General features: G+C 39.8%; 1 protein-coding gene across 3 annotated transcripts in view; it reads right to left on the minus strand.

Annotated features, from left to right (window-relative positions):
• Window positions 1–4,232: 4,232 nt before the first annotated feature.
• CRY1 (cryptochrome circadian regulator 1) overlaps window positions 4,233–26,663 on the minus strand; it is a 49,989-nt gene continuing 27,558 nt past the window's right edge. Inside the window, exons 2-13 of one of the 3 annotated variants that reach the window (XM_070410982.1) lie at window positions 21,885–21,993; window positions 15,910–16,052; window positions 13,365–13,549; window positions 12,428–12,516; window positions 11,425–11,565; window positions 11,024–11,335; window positions 7,922–8,073; window positions 7,446–7,648; window positions 7,259–7,354; window positions 6,268–6,339; window positions 5,866–5,965; window positions 4,233–4,846 (exon numbers count right to left, since the gene is read on the minus strand). In XM_070410982.1, the coding sequence (XP_070267083.1) occupies window positions 4,780–4,846; window positions 5,866–5,965; window positions 6,268–6,339; window positions 7,259–7,354; window positions 7,446–7,648; window positions 7,922–8,073; window positions 11,024–11,335; window positions 11,425–11,565; window positions 12,428–12,516; window positions 13,365–13,549; window positions 15,910–16,052; window positions 21,885–21,993 (1,669 nt within the window). In that variant the 3' untranslated portion in view covers window positions 4,233–4,779. Of the gene's footprint in view, window positions 4,847–5,865; window positions 5,970–6,267; window positions 6,340–7,258; window positions 7,355–7,445; window positions 7,649–7,921; window positions 8,074–11,023; window positions 11,336–11,424; window positions 11,566–12,427; window positions 12,517–13,364; window positions 13,550–15,909; window positions 16,053–21,884; window positions 21,994–26,663 lie in introns of all 3 variants that reach the window. The other 2 variants (XM_070410980.1, XM_070410981.1) reach the window with 2 other exon arrangements.

The following is a 26,663-nucleotide window of genomic DNA, read 5'->3' on the forward strand; positions in this document are numbered from 1 at the left end:
ACTCAGAAACCACTGTATATTTAGGCTAGAGCCATTCAGAATTCCCAAAAGAACAAAGAACTAATGTACAAAAGCCCCAAATCTCTTTGGAATATATGGAGCCTTTCTACTACCCACTGTTCCAGTCCTCCACTCAGCAGTCAGAGGTGTCTGATGAATCTTTAAAAACCTCCCTCCTGCCATTTTCACATAAATACTTGCCTTTTCTGTTAACTGCCAAGTGGTTTACATTCCAATGACTACTTGTGATGCCAATTTAATAAATTTCTCCTTAAAAAATGTCTGTCTCATTTACTCTCACGTTTATCTATTCAATCAACAAATATTTATGGCATGCCTATTAAGTGTCAAACATGGGAAACAGCAATGAGAAGACAGACATCAGTGGACAGGACAAAGGGGAATAAAGTACATTTTCTGTTCTGGGAGTTTACATTCTAGTGGAGGACAAAGACATTAACAACCAACAACATGATTAATTGCAACTACAGTTAATGTTTCCAAGGACAGGATGCCCTGACCTTGCCTAGTTGTCCTATGCTGGTGTGTGGGAGTTGGAGTCAGGAAAGCTGTCAGACTTTCCTAGTGTTTCCATAGCACACTGTGCAGTTATAACACAGCCTTAACATACAGCACTGCAGTTCTTCTACACTGCCCTCTCACCCTGTGGAGTAAACTCCCTGTGTACTGATGAATTTACTTTCCTATGAATAATGCTTGGCACATGATAGGGACTCAGGAAATTTGAACTAAATCTCTGAGGCTAGCCTTAGTACCCAATTTGTGCTCAACAGGCTTTGCTGAGAGGGACTCATATTTGACTTTAATGCCAGAGAGTAGCAGCAAGAATCCTGACTGTCTCAAGATTGACTTTCATCTCCAGGATATTCTTAAATGAACTGTTTTTTTGTATACTATAAGGTAGGGGAGTGCTTGTCCTGTAACCCTTTTCCCTTTAAGTTACCCTTATTAAAAAAACACACACAAAAAAAACCTTATTATGTGTGGTTTTATTGAACTCTTTTTTCTCATATACAGGGACTTGGTGTCCAGACTAACCAAAGTATTTCACATGCACTTAGGAAAAGGGAATCAGAGTAGGACAGAGAGAAGAGAAAGAAGTTAAGGAATGTAAATTCAGGCCTTAGAACTGTATGGTCAGGAGGGAGGGAGCAGAGATATCCACTCCAGTGCTAGCAGCTTGTACCAGGGCTCCACATAACTGTGAGAGGAATGATAATATGCATAACCTGTGAACTATAATCAAAACTTGAAACTGACTAACTCAACTATGCCAACTGTATTAAATGTTACCTAAAGCTTTTCCATCCTAAATATTTAAATTGTGCCTTTCTAGGACCATAAAATTAGAAAAGAACAACAAACTTTGGATGGAGAAATGGGAGAAAGCACCTAGTATTATGTATATACTATATACTAAAATAGTAATATGTTGCCGAAACTGGTTTGGCTCAGTGGATAGAGCGTCGGCCTGCGGACTGAAAGGTCCCAGGTTTGATTCCGGTCAAGGGCATGTACCTGGGTTGCGGGCACATCCCCAGTAGGAGATGTGCAGGAGGCGGCTGGTCGATGTTTCTCTCTCATCGATGTTTCTAACTCTCTCTCTCTCTCTCCCTTCCTCTCTGTAAAAAATCAATAAAAAAATAAAATAGTAATATGCAAATTGACCCTAATGTAGTGATGGCGAACCTTTTGAGCTCGGCATGTCAGCATTTTGAAAAACCTTAACTCTGGTGCCATGTCACATATAGAAATTTTTGATATTTGCAACCATAGTAAAACAAAGACTTATATTTTTGATATTTATTTTATATATTTAAATGCCATTTAACAAAGAAAAATCAACCAAAAAAATGAGTTTGTGTGTCACCTCTGACATGCGTGCCATAGGTTCGCCATCACTGCCCTAATGGCAAGCATGATCAGGAACGACCAGTCACTATGAAGCGCACTGACCACCAGGGGCCAGACACTCAGTGCAGGAGCTGCCCCCTGGTGGTCAGTGCGCTCCCACAGGGGGAGCTCCGCTCAGCCACAAGCTGGGCTGACGGCTGTGAACGCAACAGCAGTGGCAGGAGCCTCTCCCGCCTCCTCCGCAGCACTAAGCCATCAGTCGGACATCCTCTGAGAGTTCACAGGCTGCCAGAGGGATGTCTGACTGCCAGCTTAGGCCCAATCCCCCAATCCGCCCCCCCCCCCCCCGCCCCAAGGGGTCCCAGACTGCGAGAGGGCGCAGGTCAGGCTGAGGGTCCACCCCCCCCGCCCCCCCCGCACAAGTGCATGAACTTTTGTGCACCAGGCCTCTAGTTATCTATAAAAAAATCACAAACATGTTTGAAATTGTGGGAAAATCCTGAAGCTTCTAGTAAGAGATGCATTAAAAAATGATACTGTTATTAGCCTTTTATATCCCAAATTTATTAATTTGTTTTAAGTGAATGTGAAAAATATAAGGACCTTGCATTGCCTCATTCAAAAGCTTGGTTCTCTCAACTCAATTTTTCCAGGTTGCCAGCACAGTTTTTTGGTAGTAAGAATTCAAGAATATTTTCTGAATGAGTAAAAGGTCTTGAATCTCTCAACCACCAAGGGTAGGGTTTTTAGAAAACTAATCCTTCTAGTGAGGGGAGAACACTGAATTCAAACAGAGTGTACCTACTCAGTTGGAGCACATTGATTGATACCTCTCTTTTCCTTTCAGTCATTCTTGTTAGTCACAATTTAGACTAAACTAAAAAAGCTTTAAAAAACCCCCACCAAACCCTAAAAAATAAATCCCCCTACATATCAATGGCTTTGTTGAAATAGTGTTCTTTTATTGAAATACTTATTCACCTTAAAACTGAATCTTTTTTTTTTAAAATATATTTTATTGATTTTTTACAGAGAGGAAGTTGAGAGGGAGAGAGAGTCAGAAACATAGATGGGAGAGAAACATCGATCAGCTGCCTCCTGCACACCTCCTACTGGGGATGTGCCTGCAACCAAGGTACATGCCCTTGACCGGAATAGAACCTGGGACCTTTCAGTCCGCAGGCCGATGCTCTATCCACTGAGCCAAACCGGTTAGGGCAAAACTGAATCTTTTATTCCCCTGGATGGTGATGGCAAATCCCAGGCCTATGAATTTTTTCAGTTCTGTACAGTGCAATCAGGTCCAAAGAGGATGGTGTGAAGTATAGTATTATGAGAATGAATTAAAATATTACTCCTTCTTAACAATGGTGACAGAAGATAGGGTACATTTTTTTCTTTTCTCAGTAACAGAATTTATTGATCAGTATTAATTCATTATCTAGGATATTGTTAAAATGAATATCATCTAAAATGTATTGTTTCTGGACTTTTGACTCAAATTTATCCTCAGTAAACTTTAAATATGATTATCACATTAAACATCTATCATTACTAAAGTTAAGGGGAAAAAAAGCTACTTGGCAAGAATTAGCCTACTAGAGACAGGAAACGGATAATAATAACAAGAGTGGCAGCTGAACAGAGCTGCAGCATACAGTGACATAGACCATGCACTGCACAGCACAGTCCAGTGAGCTACGCAGCATGGCAGCCCTGGAGCTAACAATTATCTAGATATCCTACTATATGCCAGGCACTGTGATGAGCAGTTCATACTCAGTATGAAACAGATACTATTCTCATTCCCATTTTATAGACAAAAAAAAAAAAAAAAAAAGAAGGCACAGAAAGTTAATAATTTGCCAAGATCTCAAAGCTAATGAGTGGCATTTGACTCCAGAGCCCACATTCTTAATCTGTTATCCTGTACAAACTTGCAGTTACAATTCCCATTACTTGAAAAAAAATCTCTTTGGTTTTACATCTTTCTTGCAGATAACTTTATTTTTTTTTTAAATGTTAAAGTATTTGGAAAACAATATTCTTATTTGGAATAATTTTGAAAAATCCTATTTTACTAAATACATGGGTGGGCAAAAGTAGGTTTATAGTTGTTCATATGGAAAAGAAAACAATAATTAATAATAATATAAGAATAAACTCATGTTTCATGTATTCACAACTATAAACCTACTTTTGCCCATCCCTGTATATGGTGGCTATTCAGAATGGTGACATGTGGTTTATAGAATCTCTTTAATTTGTAATTACATCTCACAAACCAATGTTCTCCCCCTTTCCCAAAACAAACAAAAAGTAAAAAAAGAAGAAAAACGACCACTAAATACACAAGATTCCATATATGCATATACTTTAATAACAAAGGTCACTTTAACTGTAAATGAACAAAGAAAGGGAAACAAAGAAAACTTAACACATGATACTTGCACAAGTTTGGTCAAACAGGCATACATGAAGCTTTAAAACATATACTATCTAGGTTAACAGAGGCTATAAACTACCAATTTTGATTACACACATTTCCTAAAACATTATTATCAAAGAGTGCAAAGTTAGAGCAAACAATGTCAAGAAAATTTTAACAAAGTCTTTTAAGAAAGTCTAAAAACCTCCTATTTTCCCACATTGACAATCAAAACTTTGATTTTTTTTATCATCAGAATACCAGTTTGCCACTTTAACTTTTACCATACATGAAAAATTATCAAAAATATATTGATGGGTCTATACTAATTGTGCTATTTATATTTACATTAAGCAAATTCTTTTACCAAGTTCTTTATATACAAATTACCATGTGTCCTATGTGAAATTCATTGAAAAGTTAAAAACTGCAGAAATATCATTAGAAATAACTGCTTTCCATCAATGAAGAACATTTTAACTGAAAAAAAGTATTGAACTCCTCATCAATTTCAGCTGGAACAGCATTCCTCCTGAACGTTTTCTGTGATTTAAGGGGGGAAAAAAAAAACTGGGTAAAGCTTAATTGAAACGAATTAAATGACAAAAATTTGATGAGTATTTACTGATCTTATTTTCAAGAAACTTACAGTTTAATTAAGTTGGCAATAAAAAACAATAATTTTAAAAATGCAAATAGTTTAAGATAACTGAAAAAACAAATGTCTTCAAAAACTGTCAAACGCACTATAAATACTTTCAGCTTGGCCGCTGTTTCTCAAAAACTGTCAAATGCACTATAAATACTTTCAGCTTGGCCGCTGTTTCTCAGTGGTTGAGTCACGGTTTGATTCCTGGTCAGGGCACATGCCCGGGTTGCGGGCTCAATCCCTAGTGGGGACATGCAAGAGGCAGCCACTCAATGATTCTCTCTCATCATTGATGTTTCTATCTCTCTCTCCATCTCCCTTCCTCTCTGAAATCAATAAAAATATTTAAAAAATACTTTTCATATAAATTTAAATCACAAAATAGTATCCCGTAGCTAAGTGAATTGAATACAGGCATGGCATCCAAAAAGGGCCAACATTAAAAAAAAACTTTAAACTATTTCCAAACTGGAAAGAATTTAGATTTTAAAATATCACAACAGGTAAAAGAAATTTATAAAGACTTAAGAGGCAAAGATTTGGGGAAAGATTCATAAAGGGATTATATTAATACCACTAAAATTAAAAAGTCACTTTAATTGTTTTAGATTTGTCACATAGGAAGAAGATGAATAAGATGCCTTTCTGAGAAAAATAAAAAAAACAAGCACAAATTTATAAGCTTTTCACATTTAAATATCATTGATTGAGATGACCAGAAAACTGAGTACAGCACTTTGTTCAATACAGACGCATTTCTCTTGTCTAAGAACTAATTGGTTTTGTAACAATCACTGAAAAATTTATGCCTTTCTGGTCTGAAAATAGAGGTTAGCTCCATTTTGGAAATTATCATAATTTATACTGATTACACAGTCCACTAAAGCAAGAAATAAGGCTATAAAATATTTACCTAATTAGTGCTCTGTCGCTGGACTTTACGACCAATACTCTGTGTGTCTTCCTCTTGACTAGGACGTTTCCCACTGCTGAGACCAGTGCCCACAGAGCTTCTTCCTACACATTTAAAAAATATACATTTAAAATAGGAAAGGTGAAGAGACACAACAATATGCTCAAATGCTTTATTCTTTTTTTTTTTTAATCCTCATCCAAGGATAATCTCCATTGATTTTAGAGAGAAAGGGAGGGAGAGAAACATTGGTCGGCTGCCTCCCATACCTCCCATATGTGCCACAAGGGATCGAACCCACAACCTACGTATGTGCCTTGATGAGGAATGAAACCTGAAACCTTTTTGGTTGACTCTCAACCAACTAAGCCACCGGGCTGGGCTCAAACACTTTATTCTTACCTTGCTTTAATAGGTGAGTTTGCTGACTGTCTCCAAGAGCATAATGTAAAATACCACTTCCTTGAGTATAACCTGTTAGTATTTAAAGCACAGTAAAATTACTTAAATTCCAAGTAGTATATATTAAGACTACAAATTAATTAGCTTTATGCTATTTTTTGTTAGAACCTTTGAAAATTGACATAATTATTCAAATTGCAAATATATACTGACTTCTTGACATTATTATTACCCGAATTAAGAATATATGTGGCATCCTGGTTGGGTGTCTCAGTGGGTTGGAGAGTCATCCCATACACCAAAAGGTTGCAGGTTCAATTTCTGGTCAGGGCACATACCAGATTTTGGGTTTGATCCCCGGTCAGGGTGTGTACAGGAGGCGGCCAATCAATATTTCTTGTGTGCACTGATGTTTCTGTTTCTCTCTTCTCTCCCTCTCTCTCCCTTCCCCCCTCCTCTTCCTCTAAAATAAAAAACATGTCCTCAGGTGAGGATTAAAAAAAAAAAGAATATATGTGGCAACTAAACATATATCATACAGAAAAACATGAAAATCAGACTTCGTAAGGAAAAACTCATGTGCAAAGGACTAGAGGTCTATGATAATTTTTTTGGCCATGTTCACAGGACCACTGACTTTATATTTATTACCTTATAGCTGATATATACCTAGAGAGAATAAAAAATAATAAGCATTCTAAAAATATATTTGAGTTTTATTTTATCCTTAAAATTGCTCTCCTTATTCAATTAGCAAGAAGATCTTTACCTTGACCTAAATTCTACTACATGTAATGATTCTATCTAAAATGTCACTAAAATGAAGTTAGGGGTGTGTGTTGTATGTATGTGTGTAAACATGTATGCATGTGTACAAAGAATTATTACAAACATTTTAAAGAGAGATTTTTAAAAACATAGTGAGGTTTAATAAACAATATTTTGGTTATTAATCTCTTAATGTTACTATAGAAATTTCCTTTTCACTTACTTCCACTGCTGCTACAACCTGGGATATTTTCTCCAGGAGAATACCCCATGAGGCCTCCATTCCCATTAGGATTAGAAGGCACTGATGCAAGAAGACCTAAAGGGAAATAATATCCTATTAAATTATGATCAAGATCAAATCAAGGGTAGCTGCCAAAGAAGCAAATCAAAGGCAGTTACTGACATACCTAGTCCTCTATATCGTGAAAGCTGCTGGTAGATCTGTTTCATCCTCTCAATATTCAAACGGCTTGCCTCAGCATGGTTCACCATTGGTTTAGGATAATTAACTCCTATCAAACATTTGGCTACCTTTTGGATACTTTCTGGTGCATTCCAGGGATCATAGATATATTTTGCAGGGAAGGCTCTTAGGACAGGCAAATATCGCCTTTTGGGAGAAAAATTATTAGTAAAATGAACTATAAGCAAATTATAACAAACTATTTATTAGCTATGAATGACCAAGATCAAATCAGTACCATTTAAATGATTTGTTTACCCTTCTCCTCATCTCTGCTGACCATCATGAGGGGTATACTTAAAGTGTTGCTTAAACATTAAAAGCTCTTCCTAACTGGCCTGTTAGCTCGGTTAGAGCGTGGTGCTAAAAGCCCTTCCTGGATTAGTTACTCCAAACTAATAACAATCACCCTTGATTTACCTGATATAGTCTCCATTGGGATCTGTTCTTCTACCAAAACCAACAGGGCAATAGCAGTGAAAAAACTGTTGAAAAAAGGAACTACAAGACAGCCACATCCAACTTCCAGCATTTATGCTCCAATCTGCATCAAGCAATAATTCTTCAAATACCTTCAGAAGTAACAGTAACCAATTAGTTTGCACACACATAATTCTCAAAGCAAACATTTTCAAAAGAAGAACCAAGATGGCAGCGTAAGGTATAGACCTGTGCGTGCTGCCTCCCACAACAGTGAAACTACCAAGTATAAGACAAACAGCTATCATTCAGAACCATGGAAAAGCTGGCCCAGTGGAAGTTTTACAACTGGAAGGAAAGAAAGAAGCGCATTGAGACTGAGTAGGATATGCAGAGGCGCCAAGAACAGAGGTACGGAGTCCCGTGCCAGGCGGGCTGCAACTGGATGCGAGGTTTTTTTCAATTGGAAGGGGTTACAAACTCTTAAATCCACTGAGCTTGTTTGGGGCAGGATTCTGAGGTCCCAGACCACTACGGGGAGAGGTGGGATGGCCTTGCAGTGGGTCAGAAAGCGAGGGTGGCTCTCTTGCGGAGATGCTCGCCAGCACTTGGGGACGCGGAGTCAGGAAGAGGCGAGGAGCTGCGGAAACGCCATTGCTGTTTGCTCCGCCCTGGTGACTCCCTGAGACCCTGCCCTACTCAATTTACATCCCCGCCCAAGCTGTGCCAGAGGCACAAAAGGAACCACCTGTGCTTTTACAGCATAACCCAACAAACTGCAGATTTCAACTCCTAGCATCCATAAGGGACACATTCAAGAAGTGTTTTTTTTTTTCAATCGGAAGGGGTTACAAACTCTCAAATCCACTGAGCTTGTTTGGGGCGGGATTCTGAGGTCCCAGACCACTACAGGGAGAGGTGGGACGGCCTTGCAGCGAGTCAGAAAGCAAGGGTGGCTCTCTCGCTGAGCTGCTCGCCGGCACTAGGGACGCGGAGTCGCAGAGAGGCGAGGAGTCGCGGAGACACCATTGCTGCTTGCTCCGCCTTGGTGATTCACTGAGACCCAACAAACTGCAGATTTCAACTCCTCGCACCTATAAGGGACACACTCAAGAAGCAAACTCGGGTTCAGAGGAAGCCGGAGCCGGATCCGGCTGGGCCGGCGACATGGAACCGCTATACTAGCAAACACACAAGCAGGTCCACCAGATCCAGTCTCACATGGGACACCGGGAGACGGCAGACAAGCAGTCTGTGCACTTAGTAGAAAATGAAACCCAAGCAAGCATACCAGATATTCAGCCAGCTAGAAAGCCTGGAGATTTTGTCCAGCAAGGAGCCTCCCAACAAAAGACAGAATGCCAAACTTCGTGTTGACCAATTAAAGTATGCTGTCCAGCACCTGCAGACGGCTCTCAGAAACTTCTAGAAGGAGAGACAGCGAGAGGAGCTTCTGACTCACACCTTCACCCCCAACATGGGATGCGGCACCCCCTGCGAGGCTGCGGTGCCCCCTGCGAGGCTGCGACGGCCCCTGTGAGGCTGCAACAGTCCCACTGAGGCTGAAACGGTCCCGGTGAGGCTGAGACAGTCCCTGTGAGGCTGAAACGGTCCCAGTGAGGCCCCTGCAAGGCTGCGACGGCCCCTGGGAAGCCGGGGGAACTGCGAGAGCCGCCCAGACAGCTTCGTCGACGGCCCACGAACCAGCGCGCAGCCCCCAGCACAACTATCACCCGAAGGGCGAGAGGGGCGAGAGCAGCTGTGGTGTTGCTTTCTCCTCACTTTTGGTAACGAAATCCTCATTTTAAACATAAGAGGACACATTATTTTAAAAAGCCGTTACGTGTCTCCGTATCCTTTCTGAGTAGAGCGTGAACAAGTCGTGAGAGACCTTTCCGAACCCAGGGACATGTCGTGGATGGAAATAGCTACATTTTCCATGTGTGTGACCTTTGACCCGGCAACAAAAAGCGTACACCTATGGATGAGGACAGTGGGAAGGTAAGGGCAGAGGGTGGGGTGGGAACTGGGTGGAGGGGAGCTATGGGGGGGAAAAAGGGGAACAACTGTAATAATCTGAACAACAAAGATTTATTAAAAAATAAATAAAAAATAAAAAATAAAAACAAAAGCAAGCATTTTCCAGGTCTCTGTAGATCAAAAGTCAAGACAAAGAAAATCTAGCATAGAACTGTAAAATTAAACATTCCAAGCTTCCTTGTCTATGGTTTGTTCTATGAATTATTTCAGGAAAAGAAATATATCAGTAATATAAGTGGATATCTGAATAGAATTTACCTTTCTAATCTTTGCAGTGTTGTGTGGGAGGAGGGTAAAAAATTATTCAAGTTACTGATTTAAAAGGAATATGAAATTAAAAAATGGAAGAAACATAAAAGCAAGAAACACTTTCAAAAAAGCAAAAATGCTACCACATAAATCACCAACAGAAATGTAGAAGCTTGGTAAACCAGCCTACCTAAAGAGAACATCCGAATTAAATGACCTTTGAAAATGCAGAGTTTACGTTTGGAATATCAGTTATTTATTTACTTATTTATTTATTTTTAAAATCTTTATTGTTGAAATAAGTTTGGAATTTCTTGATCCAAGAGGAAAACAATTGCCCTGTTATATAACCATAAGGTGATGCTATAAAATAAAGTATGCTTCACTTTACATAATAAAAGCACTACCAAAAAGCTGTGATGTTTAAGTGAAAGGATATATATTTTTAAATGTATGCTATGAATTCACTATTTCTAAAAACTCTTGAGTGAATCTTTTCCGTGACAGAAATGATTACCTATAAGTATGTCAATGCAATTAAGTGCAGAGTGTTAAATCTTATATTTCCCTTGATGGCTAGGCTGGTTTAGCCACAGAAGTGACTTGAAATTAACTGAATCAGTTCTTGCCTTATTTCCTGTCTGATTACACTATAATGGCCTCCAAAAGTGTGATTGTATTGCAGGAATTAAATTCTTTGATAGTGAAAAACTAAACTATAATTGAATAAACAAAATAGACAACTTCTAGGAAATGTTTTAGTCAAGTATATAGTCCTTCAAAATAAGACATGCTACATTAGTTAGAACTTACCTTCATTCCTTCTTCCCAGCTAATCCACAGGTCACCTCGTGTAACAAAGCAAGCAACTGCATGTCTGGCCAAATGGTGAATCCAACCCTCCTGACGAAGCTGTGTCATGATGGCATCAATCCATGGAAAACCTGTCCGGCCTTCTGCCCATTTTGCTAAAGCCTCAGGATTCTTATCCCAAGGAATCTGAACACAGATGGGGTTTCCTTCCATTTTATCAAAGCGTGGATTATTTGTGGCTGCTGTATAGAAAAATTCACGCCATAACAATTGCCCATAAAGGGAAAGGGGAGGGGAACTGTTCTTTTTTACCTAAGATTAAAAAGCAAAGAAGTATTAAATGCAATTTTTTAAAAAGTATCTTGGAAAATAAAATTTAAAAATCCAATTTTAATTAATACCTTTTTGTAGAGATCTGTTAGTTTGAAGTAAAATAGTCGACATGATAAACATCCAAATCGGAGGTAAGGACTGAGTCCTGTAGGGCTAGCAAGCAGGGAATTGGCATTCATTCGAGGTCTTTCAAAGTTAGCCACCCATGCCTGAAAACACACAGAGAAATACCCTAACTTTTCCATATTAAAGGAGTGTTTAAGATTTAGATTTTTAAAAACTGTTACATAGTTCTTATAGAGAATAAAATCGTATTATTCCAGCCACAAATGACGTTTTAATAGAAAACAAGAAAGGATAAAAGTGAGCATTTTGTTGTTGTTTTTTCAACCATCCCGAGGTAGCACATACTCATGTGAAATAAATTACCTCCAAATTCCTAACACAACATTGAGAGCACCTTTCACTTGTCTCTTTGACACTGAAGTAAAGATGAAATAGGAGAACTTTACCCCAGCTTCAAAGTTATGGTCATCAGATACCAACTTACACAAAAAAGAATAGAAGAGATAGTGTTGGTAATCTCTTTATTTAAATACCTTTTTCCTCCTCTTCTGATTATTTAAAAAGGTATTTAAATAAAGAGATAGTAGTTCATTTTCAAACAATTAGGTTTATGCTATTTTTTTTTTAAGGAAAACTGGATGAGTTTAAGAGATGGCTGCTGTTTTTTAAAAAATTATTTTTATTGATTTCAGAGAAGAAGGGAGAAGGAGAGAGAGAGAGAAACATCAATGATGAGAGAGAATCATTGATTGGCTGCCTCCTACACACCTCACACTGGGGACTAAGCCTGAAACCCTGGGCATGTGCCCTGACCGGGAATTGAACCATGAACTCCTGGTTCATAAGTAGATGCTCAACCAGAGCCACACAGGCTGGGTGGTTTTATGCTATTTTAAGTATTCCTCTCAATCCTTTTTTACCAGTCTATTTTTTGTTTTTAAAAAAGAGCGAAATTATTTTTTAAATGCCAGTTTGGAAATATGAGCATGATCTATATTATCATACTTTTCTTTCCAAATGCCTTTCCAAACGTGTAAGTGCTTCCGTTTCTCCACCTGGCCAAACTGCAGAGGGTAAGCCATCTGTATCAAACCCTAAAAAAAATAAAAAATAAAAAAAATAATAATTCCAGAACATAAATGCTTTTTATTTAATCACAATAACTGCAAAGAAAAATAACTGAGGAAAAATATGACAGAATAAAAATGAATTGATGACCCTGGATAGATCCTCACATATAGACGATAACATGTTCTCTATTCTTTTTTTTTTTTTTTTTTTTTTTTTTTTTTTTTTTTTTTTTAATATATTTTATTGATTTTTTACAGAGAGGAAGGGAGAGAGATAGAGAGTCAGAAACATCGATCAGCTGCCTCCTGCACATCTCCTACTGGAGATGTGCCCGCAACCCAGGTACATGCCCTTGACCGGAATCGAACCTGGGACCTTTCAGTCCGCAGGCCGACGCTCTATCCACTGAGCCAAACCGGTCTCGGCATGTTCTCTATTCTTTAAAATGTGTATTTTATGTTGATAACAGATCACATACTTTATTTTTATTTTTTAAAATATATTTATTAATTTTTAGAGAGAGAGTAAAGGAGAGGGAGAGAGAGAAACATTGATGTGAGAGTGGAACATTGATTGGCTGCCTTCCACATCTCTGGTAGAAGACCAGCCCGCAACCCAGGCATGTGCCCTGACTAGTAATCAAACCGTCAACCTTTCTGTGCATGGGACGACACTCAACCGAGTTAGACCGTCAGAGTGATCACATATTTTAGAACACATAAATAATGCACAGATTTATCACATCTTAGTTTGAGTTTCTTTTACTTTTTCTCCTATCTCTCTTTTTGCAAAATACATGTCAAATCAGAAATGGGATTTTCTGAGTGATTTATGAGCTCTTAAGTTTCAATGTTTTACCATTTATACCCACCTAGTTCTTCCAGTGAAGGGACTCCGTATTTTTCATCATGGTCATCAGACAAAGGAGTTGTGCACTTTTCTATCACTTCCAAAGTAATTGTCTCTACTGGTATTTCTAGTGGTTCCATTTTGCTGATAAGAGTCTGGAATCTTTTATAAGTAAGAGGCGGTTGTCCACCATTAAGTTCTATGATCCTATTACAAAAGTTAGTAAAATCCAGTTAGTATAAAAAAAATGACAATATATTTAAGCTCTAAAAAGGCTTAAAACCAGAAAATAAATAAAATTACTTGACTTATAGAAAAATGAGCAGGAAACTTGTTTAAAATAATTAAGAATTGAAAAAAAATTTCCTTCATTTTCTAGACATCTGCTAGTTGTCAAAAATAAATAGCATGAAAATACCAAAACCTTTAAGACAAGGGATATTAAGCACCTATGAGTAAAAAGAACAAGTGGCCAAATAACAATAACATATTAAAGGCAATAACATAAAAATATGGAAACGTAAAAACATATCACATAGCTCAAAGAATAAATGTAGACATTATAACTCAGCTCAAAGAATCTATTAATCATCAATAAAAACTAAACCAGGTCAATATTATATCAAGCAGCAAACAAAGTCTCATTAATTAGGATTTTATATTATTGTTGTGATAATCACTTGCTATTTTCCATTTGCTCATGCTTTTGTTAAAAATATCAGCATACATACTTATTTTATATACATATTTTATGTACATACTTTGTTTACTTCTGATCACTAATTGCTTCAATCAAGCGTACTAAAAGAGAAGATTCATGTTTGCCAAAGGTAGTTTGAATTTGACACTATTTGGGAATAGCTATTCTTTTTTTATTATGGCCATTTGCTTAGCATTTAGCCTTAATAAAGAATTACTAGTAGCCAAAACCGGTTTGGCTCAGTGGATGGAGCGTCGGCCTGCGGACTCAGGGGTCCCAGGTTCAATTCCAGTCAAGGGCATGTACCTGGGTGGGCACATCCCCAGTGGGAAATGTGCAGGAGGCAGCTGGTCGGTGTTTCTCTCTCATCGAGGTTTCTAACACTCTCTCTCTCTCTCTCTCTCTCTCTCCCTCTCTCCCTTCCTCTCTGTAAAAAATCAATAAAATATATTAAAAAAAAAAGAATTACTAGTAAAATCCAACTCCATCATTTTATGATGAGAAACCAAAGCCTACCAAGAGAGTTAATTAGTCAAGGTCACATAGCTAATAAATAGCAAATCAAGGTTTTCTTAATCCAAATACAGTACATTTTTCATTATGCCACATGTATTATGTATCAATTATATGTACAGGACATAACAAAAAAATTATCCTCTCTGATTTTAGTAATTTAGCTTTGGTGTAATACTTTGAGTTTATACTTAAGGTCATAATGAAATCTGTCAATTATAATGATACTATAATGACACTACTATTAATTATATAATGGAAACAATAAAAACCTTTGTTTTCTATATGTTACATTGTTTTATGATACATTTACATGGTTAATATTCACATTCAATCCAATAAACAATTCAATTTTATATATAACACTGGTTTTCCACTTAGAAGCAACTGCTCTTATCCTGTTTTTACTTCTTGCTTTCAGCTCCCTAAAATTAAAAAAAACTGATGAACTAGAAGGCAAGTTTATTATCAAAGGATGTATTATAACTTCTGGCTTAATATCAAGCAATCAAGTCACACTTGGAAAAGTAGAATAAAATTAACTAGTTTGCCATGTTACTTATAATTAGCTTTATTAACTTGATAAAAAGTATAAATAAGTTAAAATAATGTAAAAGGTAGATAAATTATGAGAATTCAGTACTTATGATGACAATAGTATGTCAAAGGTTCATAAATTAACAAATCTTATGAACCTTCAAAACTCACAGCATATAATACTTCCTAAATTTAAACTTGACCACAGACTCTTTGTTGGGCAAGGCATCACTAAGGACTGATATTTCAAGAAATACACTTTGAGAAATATAATACTATGCCATTGTTGTGAGGACTACAGCTATCCAAAGTAATATTTTATACAGTTTACATCTGGAGTTAAAATCTAGATAGACAAGATACATACATAAAGTTAAGTAACTTATGACAGTCATATAAAATATATCAAGGCAGTTTATGCCTATGTATCAAATAAGCTATAAAATTAATATTGCTAAGAGCCCAGAAAGGCAAGACCAACAGTAGGCTGAGTTAGAATAGTCAGGAGAATTTTGATACTCTTAATATTCTGAAACTAAAATTCTCAGTATTTTGGTCTTATGTACTATGGCTGTTAAGTTTGGTATCTATCACTAGGTAAGTAAAAATTACAGCAGTTATGCTAAAGGTTTAATATATATTTATTTAGTTCTCCCACAACTCTATTATGTATATATTATTTCCATTTTACAAACCTATGACCCATAGCTTAAAACATATTTGTCTATGTACTACTACTAAACTGTACATTTAAAAATGGTTAAAATGACAAATATTATGTTTATTTTACTATAATAAAAATAGAAAAAGTACTTACTTGTCTAGGTCATATAATGTATGTGAAATTTGTACAATCACTTCAACTCCAGCTTCAGTAGCCAGTTTCTTAATAGCTGCATCTCGTTCCTTTCCAAAGGGCTCAGAATCATACTCAATTGAAAGTTTAGTAATGTTCCATTCCTAAAATAAGAGGAAGGGGCAAAATGTACACAAATTTTAAGGATAGTGGCTAAAAATTAAATTCATAATTTGCATATCAAATGATTATACATACATCAATCTTTAACTGGCTAGGACTCAAAACACATCAGAAAAACAATTTATCAGACATATATGTATGTCAGAGTATATAAAAATGCTCTGACCCCATTCCTAAATCTACTCAACAGAAATGGAATGAGCAAATGCTATAGAGAGGAGAAGATGCATGCTAGAGAAGACAGCAATACTGGAACTATTATCACCAACCCAATAAACTAAAGGCACTATTATCATGCCTCAACTATAGTCCTTGGGTTACTCGGACTCGACGTATGTCGTTTCGTGGTTATGTCACCATCTCCCATCCTATCTAATCTAATCTACACTAATAAAGGAGAAACATGCAAATTGGTGTCACTCTGCTACCCTTCCCATTGGCTAATCAGGGTGATATGCAAATTAACTGCCAGACAAGATGGCGGCCGGCAGCCAGGCAGCTTGAAGCGAACATGAGGCTTGCTTGCTTCAGTGACGGAGGACTCCAACGTTCCTCGCCTGACTTGCCGGCCTCTCAGCTGCAACTCTCAGCAACTGTGTTGCAAATGCAGAAGCTAAACAAAACCTCAGAAACCTGCTTTCAGCCAGCCTGGATCTCAGAGCTGGAGTTGAAACAGTGTTTCAATTATAGAACCCAAACAAACCAGATACCTGCTTTCAGCAGCCGAGGCCTAAGAGCTGGAGCCAAGCCTCAGAGCTAAAGGTGGCCCAGAATAAAAAAAGAAAAAGAAAAAAAGGAGCGGTTGGGAGCTTCAGTCACCCGCCAGCCTGAAAACAGCCCTCAGCCCATCACCCAGACTGGCCAGGCACCCCAGTGGGGACCCCCACCCTGAAGGGGGTGTGACCAGCTGCAAACAGCCATCATCCCCTCATCCAGGCTGGCCAGGCACCCCAGTGGGGACCCCCACTCTGATCCAGGACACCCTTCAGGGCAAACCAGCTGGCCCCCACTCGTGCACCAGGCCTCTATCCTATATAGTAAAAGGGTAATATGCCTCCCAGCACCGGGATCAGCGGAGCCGCAAGGCCTCCCGGCACCGGGATCAGTGTAACAGGGGGCAGCGCCCAAACCCCCTGATCGCCCTGCGGCTCTGTGTGTGACAGGGTGTGGCACCCCAACCCCCTGATGGGCCCTGCTCTGTGTGTGACAGGGTGCGGCGCCTCAACCCCCTGATCGGCCCTGCTCTGTGTGACAGGGTGCGGTGCCCCAACCCTACCCCCCCCACAGACCCTGCTCTGTGTGTGACGGGGTAGAGCCATAACCTCCCCATCGGCCCTGCCCTGAGTGTGACAGGGTGCGGCGCCCAAACCCCCTGATCCGCCCTGCTCTGTGTGTGACAGGGGGTGGTCCCCCAACTCCCCTATCGGCCCTACTCTGTGAGTGACAGGGGGAGAGCTCCTCAACCCCGTGATCGGCCCTGCTCTGTGTGTGACAGCGGGGAGCTCCCCAATCCCTGATGGGCCCTGCTCTGTGCCTGACAGGGGGCAGCGCCCCAACCCCCTGATTGGCCCTGCTCTGTGCATGACAGGGGGTGGCGCTGCAACCTCCCCATCAACCCTGCCTTGAGTGTGACAGGGGCCGGTGCCCCAACCCCCCAATCGGCCCTACCCTGAGCGTGACTGAGGGTGGCATCGCAACCTCCCGATCCACCCTGCTCTGAGCCTGACCAGGGGCTGCACCTAGGGATTGGGCCTGCCCTCTGCCACCCGGGAGCAGGCCTAAGCCAGCAGGTCGTTATCTCCTGAGGGGTCTCAGACTGCGAGAGGGCACAGGCCAGGCTGAGGGACCCCCCTCCCCCCCGAGTGCACAAATTTTTGTGCATTGGGCCTCTAGTAATCTAATAATAGACAAACATGGTAATTAACCGTACCTCCGACACACTTCCCATTGGCTAATCAGGGCGATATGCAATTTAACTGTCAACCAAGATGGCAGCCGGCAGCCAGGCAGTTGAAGCGAACAGGAGGCTTGCTTGCTCCAGTGATGGAGGAAGCCAAGGTTCCCCGCCTGAGCTGCTGGGCTCTGAGCTTGCACTCTAAGCAACTATGCTGCAATTATAGAAACTAAACAAACCCCATGCTTTCAGCCAGCCGGCTGAGCTGGAGTTGCAACAGTGTTTCAATTATAGAAGCCAAACAAACCGAGGTCTCAGAGCTGGAGCCGAGCCTCAGAGCTAAAGCCGGATCTCAGCTCCAGTGACAGCCATAGAAGGTAAATAAATCCCAGAATAAAAAAAAAAAAAGAAAAAGGAGAGGTTGGGAGCTTCAGCCATAGAAGGTAAATAAATCCCAGAATAAAAAAAGAAAAAGAAAAAGGAGAGGTTGGGAACTTCAGTCACCGGCCAGCCTGAAAACGGCCCTCAGCCCCTCACCCAGACTGGCCAGGCACCCCAGTGGGGACCCCCACCTTAAAGGGGGTGTGACCAGCTGCAAACAGCCATCATCCCCTCATCCAGGCTGGCCAGGCACCCCAGTGGGGACCCCCACCTTGAAGGGGGTGTGACCAGCTGCAAACAGCCATCATCCCCTCATCCAGGCTGGCCAAGCACCCAAGCAGGACCCCCACCCTGACCCAGAACACCCTTCAGGGCAAAGCAGCCAGCCCCCACCCGTGCACCATGCCTCTATCCTATATAGTAAAAGGGTAATATGCCTCCCAGCACTGGGATCAGCAAAGCCGCAAGGCCTCCCAAACCCAGGTCAGCGAAACAGCGAGGCCTCCCAGCACCAGGATCAGCTGAGCAGCGAGACCTCACTGCCCCGGTGTCAAGCAGAGCCACAAGGCCTCCCAGCACTGGGATCAGTGGAGCCGTGAGGCCTCCTGGCCACTGGAGCAGTGTGACAGGGGGCAGCGCCCAAACCCCCTGATCGCCCTGCGGCTCTGTGTGTGACAGGGGGTGGAGCCACAACCTACCTATCCGCCCTGCTCTGTTTGTGACAGGGGAAGGCGCCCCAACCCCCTGATCAGCCCTGCTCTGTGCGTGACAGGGGGGAGCTCCCCAACCCCTTATGGCCCTGCTCTGTGTGTGACAGGGTACGGAGCCCCAACCCCCCTGCATGGGCCCTGCTCTGTGCGTGACAGGGGGCAACGCCCCAACCCCCTCATCGGCCCTGCTCTGTGCGTGACAGGGGGTGGCGCGGCAACCTCCCGATCCACCCTGCTCTGTGCATGACAGGGGGCCGTGCCCCAACTCCCCAATCGGCCCTGCCCTGAGCCCGAACAGGGGCTGCACCTAGGGTTTGGGCCTGCCCTCTGCCACCCGGAAGCAGGCCTAAGCCAGCAGGTCGTTATCTCCCGAGGGGTCCCAGACTGTGAGAGGGCACAAGTGGGGCTGAGGGACACCGCTCCCCCCCCCCCCGCCCCCCCCCGCCAGTGCACAAATTTTGGTGCACCGGGCCTCTAGTTTATTTATAAAAAGGTTCCATCATTTGATGTATTTACATATGTGCTTTATGTTTTTTATTATTACCACAAGTAAAGGTCAGGAATTGTTATCTTTCTTTAAAATTTTTTTTTTATTGTTTCACTTAAGTATTGCTGTGTATGTGCTCCATGTGAGTGATGTAGGTGGGTCCCGACTTACAGCAAAAATCGCGTATGTTGTGCCGTAGGAACGGATCTCTGATGTAACCCGAAGACCTATTGTATTTTTACCTCAAATGTGAAAAATAGGATTACTTACCTATTAAAAAATCTCACTATATTCTGTATTAAAATAATAAAACCAGAGGCACCCTGGCCAGATGGCTTAGTTGGTTGAAGCATCATCTGCTACACCAAAAGGTTGTGGGTTCAATTCCCAAGTCAGGGCACATACCTAGGTTGTGGGTTTGATCCCCACCCCAGAAGCGCGCAGGAGGCAACCAATCATTGTTTTTTTCTCTCCTCCCGCCCCTCACCCTTTCTTCTTTCTCTAAAAAATAATAAATTTTTTAAAAATTAAAAAAACAACAAAAAACCAGAAGCAATAATGTAAATGAGTCAGCTAGTCATGGACAAAAGTATCTTTTCTCTCAGAGACTGAGGGTGTGAAGAATAGGGATGGGAAGGAGACCTACTTTTTATTTTATACCCTTTTAGACTTTTTTTTCCCCAAACACATGCATGTAGTGACCTCTAAACAACACTTTAGAAAACACACATCAATACAATTAAAAAATGAATTTAATTCCCTCTATGTTCTAGACAGAGTAAATAAATATGAAAGAAAGTTTTCACAAATAGCATTTTATACAGGCTATTGCATGTAGCCCAAGGAAAAATCAGAATAAATAATAAGCACTATATGTGTATGTGCCTCTCTGTAAGCTGACTAGACAGATCATCTAATTGCAAAATACTGTTAATCTAATTATATGCTATTTTATGCAAAAGAATGGTCAAAACAAAGAACACAAAAGACTTGCTGACTTAAAACAAGTTTTTAAAAAACAAGTAAATAAAAGTTATTATTTTTAAAGCAACTAAAATCTTCTTAGGATTCATTTTACTTATACCACATGAATTTAGAGATAAGGTTGAAGCAATTACCCAGACATACTATTTTTCTCATGAGTTGTTGATAAACTATTACTGTTGTTTCTGTTATGCTTTCTACTCCGATCTCTTCCATGTACCTAAGTTAAATTCTGACTCTAAGCAGCTATAGTAGTGAACAAATTTTAATGTAATAAATTTTCACTAGTCAAAACTCTTGCATTATCCAAACCCTAAACATTACAGGTTTCTTTCATACTAGTGGGAAAAAGCTAGGAAGTGTTACTTGAATCCCAGCACTGGGAACATTCTCATTCAGGGAAAGGAATGTTCTCTTCTGAATTAAAAATAAAAACACTGCTATTATAAAAACTTGATGAATTAAACAGCTGCAAGACCAAAAGTAAATATACATTTGGAATTCTAATGGTAGCAAATAGGAAGGGATGAATAAAAAAAGGCTAGGAAATTCAGCTTTTGGTCTGAGTATTTCCATGAGCTAGTTGTATGACATTGGTCAACTCATTCAATCTCTCTAGGACTAATTTTTTCATTTGGAAAAAAGAAGAAAGAAATAAGATGAGATTTTTATGATTCTACCAAGTTAAAAAAACACACTACAATTTTGTGTTATTGGTAGCATGTCAATCGTTACAGGCCTTTGACCCAGAAATTCTTCTTCTAAGAATTATCCCACAAATGTAGTGACGCATGTGATCAAAGATATGTGTATCTGGACAAGAATGTTCACTGACAGCATTATCTGTATTAGCAAAAGGCATGTGGAAAAATAATTCAATGTTCAGTAGAAAACTAGTTAAAGAAATTATAGCATATTTACACAAGGAATACTATGAAGCCATTTAAAAGACTGGGGAAGTAATATGGAACAATCTCTAAAATAATGGTTATATAAGTAAAGCACTGCACAGAATGTTGTGTTTGTAAAAAGGGGGATAATGACATACACACAAAAATACACAGATATACATTTTTATTTATTCAAAGATTATTTCTAATGAATATACAAGAAACTGGTAATTTTTACTTCTGGGAAAGGAACTAGCAGTTTAAGGCAGAAGAAAGATTTTTCATTATAAGCCACTTCTTTACTGTTTGACTTTATAATGTGTAACTTTTTTATTAAATAAAGGAAAAAAACCCACAAAATTTTTATTTAAAAACTTATATTTGCCACACTTTAAATTACCCAGAACACCTTATTTACCAAATATGTGTCTTCTCTGACAAGAGATTACTATTTTATGCATAATTACCTTGAAAAGCCTAGGAAACACATCTGCTGGTTGTCCACGAATCACAAACAGACGAGAGTTTAGTTTTCTCAGATTAGAATCAAGGTCTTCAAGACATTGAAGCAAAAATCTAGGGAGAGGATAATATTAAAGTTATTAAAATATATATTTAGAAGATATAAAATATTGCAAAATCATGTTATTCTAAAAGTTGAAAAGCCAACTCCATCATCTTCTCTCTTATCACTTCTAATCCTATATAATAAAAGGCTAACATGCAAATTGACCAAACGGTGGAATGACCAGTCAATATGATGCCCACTGACCACCAGGGGGCAGATGCTCAAAGCAGGAGCTGCCCCTGGTGGCCAGTGTGCTCCCACTGGGGGAGCGCTGCTCAGCCAGAAGCTGGGCTCATGGCTGGTGAGTGCAACTGCGTTGGCGGGAGCTTCTCTGCCTCCATGGCAGTGCTAAGGATGTCCGACTGCCAGTTTAGGCCTGCTCTCTGCGGGGAGCTGGCCCAAGCCGTCAGTCGGACATCCTCTGAGGGCTCCCAGACTGTGAGGGGGCTCAGGCCAGGCTGAGGGCTACCCCCACCCTCCCTGGAGTGCACGAATTTCATGTACTGGGCCTCTAGCTGATACATAAATTACTATTTCCAGACTTTATATGTCTAATGTTTTCTAACTACAACAAAAGTTTCTTAGTATTTTAACAAAGTTCCTGAATTAAATAACTAATTTTCATTAAATAATAGTGACTGTTAGCAAAAGTTTAATCTGTAAATATAAAAACTATATAAAGAAATAAAATAAATGAATTGATCTCATTGTTTAAACATGATGAAATGAATTCAAATTTATATAGACAAACCAATCTGAAAAACTCAGAGCATTTTCTACTGGAAAAAATAATAGACACATCCTATTTAATCACTCTGAGCAAATGAGTAATTTAAAAATTTGAGCATGTTACTGGGGGATACTGTAATGATCTAGGACAGTGGTCGGCAAACTGCGGCTTACGAGCCACACACAACTCTTTGGCAACTTGAGTGTGGCTCTTCCACAAAATACCGACTTCTGCGCATGGGCCACAAAGTTTCAATCGCACTGTATGTGCGTGCCCGCTCCTGGTATTCTGTGGAAGAGCCACACTCAAGGGGCCAAAGAGCCGCATGTGGCTCGCGAGCCACGGTTTGCCGACCACGGATCTAGGAGAGAGAAAACAATGTTTATTTTCAAGTTTCTAATCTAATTAAAGAAAAAAAAGTTGATAATAGACGTTAAATTACGTGGCATTAACTCTGAGTGTAAAGTATGACAAATCAATTTTTTTTAAAAAGATTTCATGAGGCAGGTATGGCTACAGATTTTTTTCCAATGAAATAAGTACCAACAAGGTTTATCCACGATAGATATCTGGGGCAATTCTGGGGCAGTACCAGAAGACTGCTTAGTGTGCATCTTTTATTGTGAAGAAATGGAGTGGCCACTAAGAACAAATCTGAAAGAGATGTCACACCCCTGGAAGGCTCAACCTCATTGTTTGCCTCATGTTAATTTTCTGTAACATTTCAACTATATCCTATTCCCCTCAGCTGGAAAGACTATCTCTGTGGGCTTGGGGAGTCATAGTGCTATACTCAGGTGGATGTTAAAAGACATCTCATCATTTCACCTTCAGTAGTCTCACAGTCATTCTAAAACAAATAGGAAACAAGCCTTTGTAGTCTCACTTTTATATTTCACCACATCCCTTTTCTATCTTGGTTCAGAGTTACCCCACTAACACTCCATCTTCACTCTACCTCACCCATCCACTACCAATGTGCAAATACTTTTGGGGAAAAGATTATTGTAACTTACAATGTTTAGTGATAATTGTTTATTGGGAATCATCTAGCTTATATATTTGCTTGGCTAAAGCGTTTTTAGATACCAGCAGTCAAATAAAAAATTAGAAAGTTGAATGAACTAGCAATTTTAAATTTTCTTAAATTTAAACACAAGAGTAATGCTGGGGTCCAACCCCAGCAGGTCCAGGGGTCCCCAAAGGTGTGGACGGAGTCGGCGAAGAAGGAATGACACGGAGACAGCGTTCAGTTGATCAGCAGCCTAGCCAGGATCTCTAGCCAGGAACTCCAGCCAAGTTCTGATCAGGATCTCCAGCCAAGTTCTGCCTAGGGTCCCCAACCAAGTTCTGGCCAAGTTCTGGTTTTAGGTTCTCTTGCCATGTTCTCTCGCTAGGTTCTCCAGCGAGGTTCTCCTGCCATGTTCTGTCTAGGTTCTCCAGCCAAGTTCTGTAGCCAGGTTCTGTCCAGGATCTTTTTCCATGTTCTCTCACTAGGTTCTGTCTCTAGGTTCTGTCTAGGATCTCCAGCCAAGTCCTGTCTCTAGGTTCTGTCTCTAGGTTCTGTCTCTAGGTTCTTCTGCCAGGTTCTCTAGGTTCTGTCTCCTGTTGTCTTGTTACATCTGTATTTATACCAGTTGATTTTAATCCTGTCAATTTCTATTCCAAAGGTTAGGGTGTTTCTTATCTCCATTCCAGGGAGTAAAGATTATGTAGCTTAAGCGTGATTGTTCTTAGTTAAAGTGATTAACTACCCGCCTGGCACTTAGTGAAGGGGTTTTATTCCCTCCCTAACTTCAGGGAAAAATCCCTACCTGGGGAAACAACCTTTCTCGAAGAGGTGACCTTGGTTAAAACACATAGCACCAAGAAGGGGAGCAAACATATTAAGAACGGTATGCCATATACGCTAGATCCCTTGAAACATATGCTGTGCAGATGTTTCTTCCCTGCAGCGACTGTGTCAAGCAGCAAGGATGGACCGGCTCCCAGCAGAGTAAAATGTCCTGGGAGGATAATTCAAGGCAGAGATAATTCTTAAATCTTTTTTGTACCATTAGTTTCATTCAGTATCTTCTCTACCAGATCTGGTAGTATATAGTAAGAGTTCTCCTTATTCAACTTTTTAAAAAATATGTATTTTATTGATTTTTTACAGAGAGGAATGAAGAGGGATAGAGTTAGAAATATCGATGGGAGAGAAACATCGATCAGGTGCCTCCTGCACACCTCCTACTAGGATGTGCCCGCAACCAAGGTACATGCCCTTGATCGGAATTGAACCCGGGACCCCTCAGTCCGCAGGCCAACGCTCTATCCATTGAACCGGTTAGGGCCTTATTCAACTTTTTGGTAGAAATATTTCTATGTGGTACAAGCAGGTCAATGATAAGATGGGAAAAGAAAAGAAAAAGAACCCAATTAATTAATAAAATGAATGTCTCGATTAATTAATAATTGGCCCTTTATTTTTCCCTTTCTTGTTCACAAGCTAAATAATCATTCTTTTTTTTAAAAAAAATATATTTTATTGATTTTTTACAGAGAGGAAGGGAGAGGGATAGAGAGTTAGAAACATCGATGAGAGAGAAACATCGATCAGCTGCCTCCTGCACACCCCCTACTGGGGGTGTGCCCGCAACCAAGGTACATGCCCTTGACCAGAATCAAACCTGGGACCCTTCAGTCAGCAGGCCGACGCTCTATCCACTGAGCCAAACCGGCCAGGGCTAAATAATCATTCTTAATGCTTTCAATAAACACCCTATGAAACAAACAAACACTGTAAAACAGTGGTTCCCAAACTTATTTGGCCTACCACCCCCTTTCCAGAAAAAATATTACTCAGCCCCTGGAAATTAATTTTTTAAAAATTTTGCCGAAACCGGTTTGGCTCAGTGGATAGAGCGTCGGCCTGCGGACTGAAAGGTCCCAGGTTCGATTCCGGTCAAGGGCATGTACCTGGGTTGCGGGCACATCCCCAGTAGGAGATGTGCAGGAGGCAGCTGGTCGATGTTTCTCTCTCATCGATGTTTCTAACTCTCTATCTCTCTCCCTTCCTCTCTGTAAAAAATCAATAAAATATATTAAAAAAAAAAAAAAAAAAATTTTAATAGCAGTTACTCATCGCCCCCAAATGCACCTGTGGCCATCACCGCCCCCCTGGATCACTGCAGCGCCCACCGGGGGGCGGTAGCACCCACTTTGGGAATCACTGCTGTAAAAAATGATATGGACTGAAGCAATCAATGTGTTGCAATAGGAAAAATTTTGCAACCAAAGAATTAATTTTGTTTTGGCACTTAATAGAACAAAGGAATAGAATGTATTTCTTCCACAGATGTTATTTTTTTAAATTTTATTTTCAATTACAGTTGACATCAGTATTATTTTATATTAGTTTCAGGCATACGGCACAGTGGTTAGACAATTATATAATTTTTTCTATGTGCTGCCAAATTGAGCACAACAATCATAAACTTATGAGGTTATCCCCCCCCCATAATATTATTATTATTATAATAATAATAACACATGGCATCATACATAGTGATTACAATATTATTGACTATAGTCCCTATGCTATAGTTTACCCCCTAAACAGATGTTATTGATGGTGTTCTTTTCCATGCATATTATCATTTACATCACTGTAATTTCACATAAAAATTGCAGAAGTACAGTGTATTCAAATATAAGTACAGTACTTAAAAATATAATGCTTACTTTATATTCAAATATTTTAAATAGACAAGACTTGTGAAGAAAAGAAAAACAGTGATGCTGTCTTTTCTTATAAGGCTTTTTGTACTATGACTTTAAAAACTATATGCATATATCATTTTGATAAAATAAAATTTACATTACATGTGTCTATTTATGTTATATGTGCATAAGAAAATAACTGTAAGTATACTTATACCAAGCAATTAACAATAGCTATCCTTG

This window comes from Myotis yumanensis, unplaced genomic scaffold (assembly GCF_028538775.1).
Source record: "Myotis yumanensis isolate MYYU_CA2020_CCGP unplaced genomic scaffold, mMyoYum1.0.hap1 SCAF_3, whole genome shotgun sequence".
NCBI classification, from domain to species: Eukaryota; Metazoa; Chordata; class Mammalia; order Chiroptera; family Vespertilionidae; genus Myotis; species Myotis yumanensis.